At 39.6% G+C, this 11,546-nt stretch overlaps 1 protein-coding gene across 2 annotated transcripts in view; it reads left to right on the plus strand.

Moving 5' to 3' along the window:
• rhoca (ras homolog family member Ca) overlaps nt 1-11,405 on the plus strand; it is a 28,307-nt gene extending 16,902 nt beyond the window's left edge. For both annotated transcript variants that reach the window (XM_057846918.1, XM_057846917.1), the window contains exons 3-5: nt 337-457; nt 711-841; nt 9,533-11,405. In XM_057846918.1, the coding sequence (XP_057702901.1) occupies nt 337-457; nt 711-841; nt 9,533-9,706 (426 nt within the window). In that variant the 3' untranslated portion in view covers nt 9,707-11,405. The remainder of the gene's footprint in view (nt 1-336; nt 458-710; nt 842-9,532) is intronic.
• The last annotated feature ends 141 nt before the right edge of the window (nt 11,406-11,546 follow it).

The raw sequence follows: 11,546 nt of genomic DNA on the forward strand, positions 1-11,546 counted from the left end.
CTGTATAAGATGATGATTAAATCGGAGAATGGGGGAAGTGATGTCATTCAAATTTCATGCCACCAAAACAGTTGATGCTCGGGATTGTCTGCCCACCCTGCAAGTGTGAAAATCATAAATATCATTTTGCTTTAGTTTATACCAAACATTGAAGTGGGTATGATTCAGACTGGATGTTTAATTTATTGGAGTGGAGTGGAGCTGGAAAAGGTTGACTTTGATTGACTGCTGTCACACAGATTTCCCCTACATTTAATCAAGAATGTATTCTCACGCCCGACCACAGAAATCAACTTAAAATATTTTATATATTCGCCCTGTCCTATGTTTATGCAGGTGGAGTTGGCATTATGGGATACTGCGGGCCAAGAAGACTACGACAGATTGAGGCCACTCTCCTACCCGGACACCGACGTCATCCTCATGTGTTTTTCCATCGACAGCCCGGACAGTTTAGGTATGTTTGGTTTCACTGGTAGTTCCCCCATGAGTCACAAAAAATGTTGGACTACTTGTGATTATATCACTACATAATCAGCCTGATGGCAAGTGGGATTAATGCAGCTAAAAACACCCTTGCCTTGAGCAGCCTGCAGAGCAATCCATCATTCGAAGTGACTCTACACTGCCAGTCCTCCTTTTTATAGTCAACCCCCTTGAGGATTTCATCTCATATCCTCAATTTTTTTTAACTCTCTCGCTGGGGACAGAAAACATTCCTGAAAAGTGGACGCCGGAGGTGAAGCACTTCTGTCCCAATGTTCCCATCATCCTGGTGGGGAACAAGAAGGACCTGAGAAATGATGAGCACACACGGAGAGAGCTGGCCAAGATGAAGCAGGTACACGATCAACAGTCTAGCGAATGGCGCTTATGGTTAGATAAGAAAATGTAAAACGAGGGTGGAAAAGGAAAATAATTTATATGGTTAGATATTACACCTATTTGGTGTTTTATACATTGAATGTATTTAATATATATAATAATATTAATTAATTAATGAATATAATTGTATTTGAATAAATATTTGACTGCAATTTTGCAAAAGCACGAACCCCAATTGCCACAGTACGAATGCAAAAGAAAAACACACAAATGCAAACTGCCACAACATGATCCCCAATTCCTAAAGCGCGATTACAAATTGGCAAAAGCACGAACCCCAATTGCCACAACACAGATGCAAATGTCTCACAACACGAATGCAAGAAGCCACAGCACGACTGCAAGAGGATGACACCGAAGTTAAAAAAAACAAAAAAGACGACACTGTATATTGCCATGTGTGCTTTGTGACCATCTCTACAGACATCCGTGAAGTTGCCCCCCCCCATCAGAAGCAAATTTACTGTATATAAAAATGATGTCAATCGTTTGTGCTATAAAAAGTATTTTTGTACTGTATCCTTTGAGATATTTACACTTTTACAGTATAACTCTCATTGGTTAATCTGAGGTCAATCAGCTTCAGCCACAGGAGTTATGACGACCTCGTTTAAATTTGCTGATTGGGGGGGGGGGGGGGGGGGGGGCGGCGCAACTCTTTTTTTTTTTTTTTCACTTCCGGGTCGTTTTCTTGCAGCCGGACTGTGACTTCTTGCATATTATTGCGAACCATTTTGCATTTGTGTTGTTGCAATTGGGGTTCGTGCTTTTGCCAATAGCGTACCGCACATAACACGAAACCTTTCCTCATTAAGACATTAGCAACTCTTGCTAGGGGGGTCAAACTTGGTAGATGCATGTGAATAGTGTACGAACAAGATGTTTACAGAGCTAAACCAAACAATTCTGTCCGAAAATGATGCCCCGGGTGCCAAATGCACTTTTAAAGATGTGGAAGAACAAACAAATGTTCAGTTGAAGAGATGGCTTGAGTTTGGAGGGCTGAAAAAGACAGGAAAAGAGCCGACCTGATCCAGAGGTAGCTTTTTCATCGACAACTTTTTCATGTGTGCATGGCCTTATGCCACTGACAATGACATTCTCCTGTTTCAACAAGCTATCCTTTACCACTGTATGCACTGTCTTTCTTATATATATTATATCCTCTGGTTGTCTTACGTCTCTGACCGTTCTTGGGGGTAATTTATATCGCTATTTTCGTGTAGCAATCGCAAATGCTACTCAGTGACTGCCAATGAACACTTTAATTTTTTCATTAATAACAAATCTTAATTCTATTAATTTATTTACACTTCCCCCTTACTAAACATGTTTCTTTACAACAGAAAAGGTAACATCAGTGGCAGTCAGATACCATTTTATTTTTTTCCCGGTCATTCATTGTAAGGCAGAAGCAGCACGGCAAAATAATAAGTAAGAATATCAAAATGGCTTACCTCTTCGGGGCAGGCTGTGGTAATGATCAGCATTGTCATCTGTAGGACCATGGCCCCCAACAAAATGTTTGCTCCATATAAAGGTAAATGGATTCACCTTGCTTGCATTAAACTGGTCTTTTAAACGTCCGCACAAGTTGATCCATTGTTTACATTTTTTCCACTGAGTTTTTGGTGTCGGGAAACATATGAAGAAAACATCCTTCATATGTCGTAATGTCTAGAGTTGTTTCTACAGGTTCCATAGCAGCAGTGTTTACTCAGCATGTTCTTTTATTTTTTTATTTTTTTATTTTTTTTTGAAAGATTATTGGCAGAAAACAAGCATTACTAGCATGGATTGTATGCAAGCGCGCTTCTATGTTGACCCCCCTTCCGGTTTACGATGGTGACGTCACGCAGCCTTGCGGTCTAAAAATAGTGTTCGTTTGGTACGCTATTTGCAATCGCGCTTTAGGAATAGTGTACCGCACGACTGCTAATTTTAGACCGTGACGTCGCATTGTAAAGCGGAAGTGGAGCATTATAGACCCGCCCTCGCATAGAAACTAATCATATTTCTTATTTTATTATATTTTATTTCTTATATTAAAAATTATATTTCTGCTACTTTTCTCTGGTAATCTTTCAAAAACGAACATGCCTATCAAGCACTGCTTATATGGAACTTTTAGAAACAACTTGAGACATTACGACATATGAAGGATGTTTTCTTCATTCATTTCCCGAATCCAAAAACTCGGGAGGAAAAATGTGAAGAAAAGATCAACTTACGCGGACGTTTAACGCCAGCAAGTTGAAGCTATTCACATTTCATATGCAGTAAATATTTTGTTGGGTTGGCATGGTCCTTCAGAGGACAAAGAGGGAAGCCATTTTGATATTTTACTTACTTTTTAGCGGGGCATTTTGCCGTGCTGCTTCTCTCTGACAATAAATCACCTGAAAAGAATTTAAATGGTTTCTGACTGCTATTGATAACTTTTCTGTTGTAAAAAAAACAACTTTAGTAAGGGGGGTAGTCTAAATGAATTATTAAATTAGGATTTGTTATTAATGAAAAAATTAAGTGTTCGATGGCTGTCAACGAGAAGCATTTGCGATCGCTACACAAAAATAGCAATGTAAATTGTCCAAAAGAACGGTCAGACTTGTAAGACAATCAGAGGATATAATATAAGGGTGGATTGTTGAAACAGGAGAATGTGATTGTCAGTGGCGTAAGAAAAAGGTGTCGATAAAAAAGCTAAGGCTAGGCTAAGTCAGATCAGCTCTTTTTCAGCCCTCGACACTCAAGCCCTCTCTTTAACTGAACATCTGAATGTTCTTCCACATCTTTACCAGTGAATTTGTCACCAGGGACATCATTTTCGGACAGAATTGGTAGGTTTAGCTCAGTAAACATGTCGTTCGTACACTATTTCCATTCATTTACTATTGCAGGGTACCCGCGGGTTATTAAAAGTATTAAAAAAGCATTGAATTTAGTTTTCCATTATTAAAGGTATTAAAAGTATTAAATTAGCTGTCGTAAGTCTGGAATTTTTTCAGTGGTTTTAATTTTCAAGAACATCTCAGTGCAACCTAAATTATATCCGTGATGAAGTTTTTTTTTTTTTTTTTAATCCATAACGAAGATGACGCGTAGAATTTTTACGATGCACTGCACCTCGTGCGTGCGCGTCGTTAGCATCAACATCACAACAGCAGGCAATCACACAGAACTGTGTGCTAACGCAAGGAACTGCTCAGATGCCTTAGTTGTTAGGTTCGACGAAAGCCTCAACAAGAGAACCAAGTCCAAACAGTTAGAGCAGCATGTGAGGTATTGGATCGGCGACCGAGTCGCATCCAGATACTTAGGGTCGCAGTTTATGGGTCATGCGAAGGCAGTGGACCTGCTTAACATTTCAAAGTAAGTTGCCAATTTCTCCAATTAAAATGTGTTAGATGCAATAATGTATTTCTGCACGGTTTGCCTTTCGAATGAATCTGAAATTCGCTGTTTTAACTCAAGAGTTAGCCATGTTCAATGGGGTATTGGCAGGTGCACTAGCCTTAGCATGGATAAACTGGAGTCGTAGATTCACCATCACTCTCAGATACACAACACGGTTGACACTGTCTATTATTGGAACGAGTGCGGGGTAACGCTGATCTGAATAACATGGCATGGGGATAGGCAAATTATAATGTAGGTGATAGTAAAACACCTCCTGGTATATTTAAATGTTTTTCTTGATTAAATAAGAGTATGGATTTTCTCTGATTTAAAGAAATGTCTTCAATAGCTAACAAAGGATTAACATGTGTTTTGTATACTTTGTAATGTGATTAGAAAAAAACGATTACCAAGGGAAATGGTTGTGGTAATTAATGGTACACTACTGCCATTTACAGGCAGGAAAATCTCTTACCTTTCGGCGAAATTCGCTGTTTTGAAGTCAAAAAGGGCGACCTACGTGAATTGCGTAGATCCGAGGAGAAATTCTTTTTGGGGGGGGGGGTCGGGAGGTTTTATTTAATTATTATTATTATTATCATCATGTGATTAACTTAGTACGTAAACTGAGCACTTAAGAACACAGTCAGCAAATCCTTCTAGATGCTTCGCTGACGAGAACCAATCATCGGCCCAAGCTACGTTCCATTATTCCAAACGCGCGCACTCCTTACTGTAAATGGAGTGCTCGGAGAGCCTTTGTTTGCATTGCAAAGCTGCGAAAACAAAAAGCAGGCCTTATCCACACCGGGGCAGACCAGAGCGCAGCATACACACTTGCCTGAATTTGCCAGCAGATTGAATTTGGTGAGTAATGGTTTCAATCGTTTTCACGTTTTGCGATATAAAAAAGTTACTGCCATTCGTTGCAGCTTGCGTTGAACACTGCCAGAGCTAGCCAAATCTCCCATGAAAAAAAAATAGCTCCCGTTAAATTGGCGTCAAGCTTGTGTATTTAGCGGTAATATAAACGAAGAAACACACTGTTGAGTCAAATTAAGCGGCATGCTCTCGGATGGAGGGGGCGCCTCACATCGCTCCCGTCGTTCGCCGGAGACGCGTTATTTTCGGCTTGGATTTGAGCTGACGGCCGGTGTCGGCACAACACCGGCCCGACGAGTGGTGGGAATGAGTCCTGCTTCTTAAAGCTTTTCAGAAATACAGGGATCCCTCGTTTTTTGCGGTTAATGGGGACCGGAACCCGCCGCAATAAGTGAAAACCGCGAAGTAGCGCCGCCCCCCCCATTTTTTTGTGCGTGTTCATTGCATTTATTCAGATTTTACATTGGAGAAAAGATATATATATAAGACATGTTTTTTTTCACTTTTTTCACCAAAGTATCATTTATAAATGGTTTTCAAGCACTTCAAAATGTAAGAATTATGATAAGTTTTAAACATGTTACTGCCCCACTGAATTATTTTTAAACAAGAATAAAGTAGTAAGAAAATGCTTGGCTTTATTAAATGCTTCGTAGTGAGTCTACTCAAACCCTCTCAGGCTTTGGTAAACGGTGATTGACACATGTGCAAAGTTTTTCTTTTTATATATATTTTTTTGTTTGAAGCAACTTATTTGATTGAATAATAAAGACACAAATGTCCTAGCCAAAATGTGGCCCAAACGCAAAACAACATTACTTCAATGGAAAAATTTGTTTCAATCAAGAAAAATAGTTTTCAAATGCTTTTTTTGTCTCAAATTTATTTTTGCAATCAAAAACAATTTTTTTTATTGAAGTGACTTTCTGGGGATTAAAAGTATGTACTGTATTTTGATTGAAGCAACTTTGTTCTTGATAGAAGTAACTTTGTTTTTGATTGAATAATAAAAACACAAATCTACCTCCATCGTTATTGAGAGAGAAAGAAATTAAGAAAGCTTTCAAACTAAAAGCCACCGGCGAGTCTGTTTTTTTGTTTTTTGAAATATTTATATTTCATTACATAGACATGCGTCGTAGGGAAGGGAGATTGAGGGATAAAAAAGGAGTTAGATGAGGCTGCTAAAGGCAGTGGATACCTCATCAGCTGGGTGAATAGCAGACCTGGTAAGAACAAGTTTGCAAGGATAGTCGGGTATTAAATCCAATTATAAACACAATTACAATGTTATTTTTCTATAAGATTTTTATGTCATTGCTTTATTAATCATTAGGTGCTAGAGTTGTTAAGTATGGATAATAATGAAATAATAGTGTTAAGAAAACTGTGCTGTTGGTGGCTCAGTGACCATCTGATGTGGTTTGTTCTCAGATGAACAAGTTGGGGAAGGAAGTTTTGATGCAGAGGTTGAAGGAAGAAAAGAGGCAGACTGACTTAGTCACAGCCAGAAAGTGTTGATGACAGTTTTGATTTCTATTCACTGTTGCCCCCTCCCAATTAAAGTATGTCACAGTCGCAGCCAATTATTATCTAAAGCTGGTTAAAATTGAAGTTATGTTGTTTTAAGGTGTATTAAATACTTGTTCATGTGCCCCTTTTGATCTACGAGCACCCGCCCCTCCACCGGTCTCTGCATGGCCCTGCTGAAACACAGTGTGGGTCGACAGAGCTCAATATTTTGTTGGGGTGTACAGTGTACTGGAACATATTTCCTCCACACCCTTCTCACCTTTTTAACCCCTGACCCATTTTCATGCCTGCATTTAGTGGCTGTTTTTTCAACTTTCACTGCAAATTGCAAGCACTTTACAGTTAAGGTGGCCAACTTGACAGTCACCTACAGTGGGGAGAACAAGTATTTGATACACTGCCAATGGGAAAACTCATTGGCAGTGTATCAAATACTTGTTCTCCCCACTGTAGCTACCACCTTGACTAGGTCTTCTTAAAAGGGAAACCTGTTGTATTGCGAATGTAATTTCTGAAGTTGCTTTACAATAATAGTGTAAAATCCATTTTATCCTGGGAAAAGAAATTCTGAAAGCCCTTATATTTAAATGTGTATCTTCAATAAATGTGCATTCTTTTGTCAAACGCACTTAGTAATTGAGGTTAAATTTGATGTAGGGCTGGGCGATATGGCCTTAAGCACGTATCACGATAAATTGAGCAGATTTACCTCGATAACGATAAATGACGATAAATTCACCCAAGCAGACTGTTATATAATTTGAAAATCTGAATCAATGCATGAAATACAGATTAACCGTTTCTTGTTGATTTATTTACCAGCTTTTAATTTAATTGATTTAACAATTGTACATGCAGTCTAAACATTAAGTATACAAAAATTTATTGTAAACAATAAGAATTCAAGTATGAACATTTAAAACAGCTTGTATGGCTTGAACAATGTACATTGTCAAAATCAATATGCCTGTGCAAACATGTCATTGTAACATAAATTACTTACAGCTTGAACAGTACACTTAAAAAAAGACAGCATATTGTTAATGGCTGCTGTGACATAATTGCTCAACACAAGTGTTTACTGCAAGGTTTCGGGGTTTTTTTCCCAGTGCATTTTTTAATACATACACACACACATTAAAGCTGCATTGATCTAATGACACAGAATTAAGCACATACAGAAAAATTGCTGGGGCCATTAAACGGTTATATTATAATTTTCACTGTTAGATTGTACTTTATGCTGAATGCTTTACCATCACAAAAGCTATCAGAGAAATCACACACAGACAAGAGATACACAATAACGTGATAAACTAATGCTGCATTCCAGAGAAGTGGGAAGTCGGATTTATCCCACTCGGATGGTACCAGTTCCGACCTCAAAGCGTTCCAAGCAAATGTAAACAACAAAGATGGCTGATCGCGACGAGGTGTTTTTTATTTTGGCCATCCAAGACATTTTGACCTCCAGCGAACATGCCTTCCTATAAGCGATCAAATAGTAGAGGAAAAACGACGGCTGCGTTATAGCCCACACTGTAAACTGCCTTTTTTCTAGTTACATCCTTTGCTGATCGTCAATATAAAAACATAGCACAACAAAGATAATTCACTCTATGAGGAAAAAAATACATGGCGTCTCAAATAAATTTGATTTACTTCATTATTGTGTTATCATTCAATACGTTTTCATGAGCGCCATTTTGTCCAGTGACGTCAGATTGAAACAACTTGGAAGTCGGGGTAGTTATTTTTTCTCCGACTTCGCGACTTGGACCTCTCAGTTCGAGTGGCGTTCCAATGATATTTTCCTACTCGGAGGTCGGAAAAGTCAGAAATACCACTTTTCTGGAACGCAGCATAATTGCTAGATCCAGTCAAAGACCAATCCACTCATTAAATTCAGCTGTTTCGACAAGTTTAGAGCAGCTATCCAACTCCATCATGTTCATTTGTAGCGTTAACCGCTAGCGTTAGCCACTAGCGTTAGCCTGTGGCTTGGCTACTAGTAGAAAGCATTGAAAGCATCCTCTTTGGAAATCGTGAGAACAAGGGAGGAAAGCGGGTGAAAGCCCGTCTGGGTGCCGCCAAGAGTCTATTTAATGTCGGGTCAAAGTTTGGCGAAGCTCCCTTAAGCAACACTCCATCACGTTTGCTTGTAGCGTTAGCCGCTAGCGTTAGCCTAGCGGGCTCGTTTGTTTGGCTTCCTGATAACCACGTGACTCCATACGTAAGCACACTGTCTGCTTTCTTAAAGGGGAATGAACATAGCCGAACAACATAGTCAAAGCGGGATGAAAAGACTATATTTTCTTGTTTTATTAAATTACCGAATTTACCGTCATGGTCAAAATGACGTCGGTCATCGTAAAGAATTTCGGTACCGGTAAATTTTCTGTTTACCGCCCTGCTCTAATTTGATGTTCAGTGCTTTATTTTTTTAATATGATTCAATATTATCTAAATAATGGGTGCAAGAAAAGTATTAATTTTCAGTTGAAATGGCATTATAAAAGGATTTAAAAGTCTTGAATTTAGATTTATCAATCCTGGGGGGACCCTGTATTAGGAACAAGCTCCCTACCATGCTTGCATTTGTGCTTTTTTTTCTTTTGCAAAGTGCTTGCAATTAGCGTTCATGCTTTTTTCTATTTGCAAAGTGTTTGGACTTTGCATTTCGCCTGACACCTCTCGGCCATTGGTGGTAGACTGGTGATGAAAATATTCTGTAAGATTGCCATAGATGTGTGGAAAAACTAAGGTTGAATGCTGTTCATTAAAACCTACAAATTTTGCTCTCACGAGTAACTACTCCTTTTCTCTGATTCAGGAGCCGGTCAAGGTCGAGGAAGGCCGTGAGATGGCCAACAGGATCAACGCCTTTGGCTACCTGGAGTGCTCTGCCAAGACCAAGGACGGTGTTCGGGATGTGTTTGAGATGGCCACCAGGGCGGCACTGCAGGTCCGCAAGCGCAAGAAGAGAAGTGCCTGCACATTGTTGTGAGCCGTCAATCCAGACGCAGTTGTGAAAAAAATCAAGAAACAGGAGAAAGAGGAAAAAAAAAACACAAAACAAACTGACCTTTTTCCCCTCCCAATGGCATCTTTGTACTGTATCCTGCATTTCATAGTAGGAGTCAGGCATTATACACATACAGGAAATGAACTTTTGTTTATATTGGAAATTGATGTTTGGGAAAAAAAACCCTGTTGATTTGTTTTTTTGGTCTTCAAAACAAAAAGCATGTTTTTGATTTTGTAACCCGGCAGCGATAAAACACGCACGCTAGAACACCACATTGTGGAGCAAGGGCGGGCAGCATCCTTCCTCGCTAATATTCCGTCTCTCTGAGGAAGGTCCCGTCCAAGGCGTTTACTCCCGCTAAATCGACGCACGCGTTAAAAGCTAGTGCCTTGTTGTACATTTTCTACATCCCGTTACTTCTCTTTGTTGTCATTGCGAAATACATTGAGGTGTTGGCTGCTGTTCATGCTCTTCTTGCCTTGCACGCGTCAAGGGTAAATTGCCTTTTCCTTTAATGCGACAAACGCACAACACAGGAACGCTCGCCAAGTTACTCCAGATGCGATTAGCTTTGTGCAAACATTATCACAGTACAAAAACTGCAATGAAAAAAAAATCACACAATATTTAAATTGGGCTTACGGGCGTACCCACCCGCCACTGGAATCCGCGTTCGACTGGTTAGCCTGGAACTTGAGTCTTGGTAGCATCATTTGCTCACTTGGGTTTTAAGCAGGTTGTCATTCTTTGCGTATTTGACGGGAGTTGAGTGAGCGACAGCAAGGAATTTGTTTTTCCCCCTCCTGGTGCCTTGTCATTTCTGATGTGCCATCAGAATTCTGTACCAGACCTGATCGACCAGACGAGCTCGAGTTTCCGTTCTCACAGCGTAGAAAAATTTAGGTATATTCTGCTTCAAGGTGTAATTTCAAGAGGAAATTGAAACCTGACATTTAACCCTAAAGATGAATATTACTTTTTTTATGTCCTGAATACTGTTCTATTGTTGTCAGATTGTGCTTAACCTCAACCTCGCTCAGCAGAACATACAAAAAGTCATAAAACGCTTCCTTAACTGTACTGCCATTTATGTCATGTTTCAACACTGTACTATTAATACGATGGAAACCTTAAATCTCTCCGTAAATCAAGAAACAGATCCAACCGTCCAAAGGTTCCCCTGAAAGCATCTTCATTGATGCTTTCGAGGCCCGGCCAACCTTCCTCAGGCAGACCGCATCCCAGACCTATGTCACTCATTGGTATAATTTAACATGTGTTTGCATGGAAGCCCCTTGTTCCATTCATGTTTCTGTTGCAGGATAGGCTAATGAATGTATAACAAAGATGTATTATTTGCTCCAGCCACTGTGCAATAATACACAACAAGCACACTGTCGTGACAAGAAATAGACAACTTCAGAGCCAGTTCTTATCAGTGCATATAAATCTTGCCGCTGTTAAATTGTGTTTATTGTATTAAGGCGGTCATGCTGTCTAAAGAGCGGCATTCCCAGAGTGTTTTGTGCGTATGCTTGCTGCCGCTCAGTGTCACGTCACTCTTCACTGAGAGCATTTCAAATGATGGAATGCAGATTTGAACACAAGCGCTCTGGCAGACACAGCTTTGTTAACAGCGAATGTTTCATCCCAAGTGAACATTAATAAACTATTTTTGCGACCAAATGGATTCTGTGGGCATTTTTTAATGGGGGGGGGGGGCGCTTTAATTTGATTAAAAAGAAAAAAAAAAAAGTCATTTTTTTCTTAAGCCAAGCCTCTTTCAATATTGCATTAACCATTTTTCATCATTTACCAT

Source organism: Corythoichthys intestinalis, chromosome 9, assembly GCF_030265065.1.
Source record: "Corythoichthys intestinalis isolate RoL2023-P3 chromosome 9, ASM3026506v1, whole genome shotgun sequence".
NCBI lineage: Eukaryota > Metazoa > Chordata > Actinopteri > Syngnathiformes > Syngnathidae > Corythoichthys > Corythoichthys intestinalis.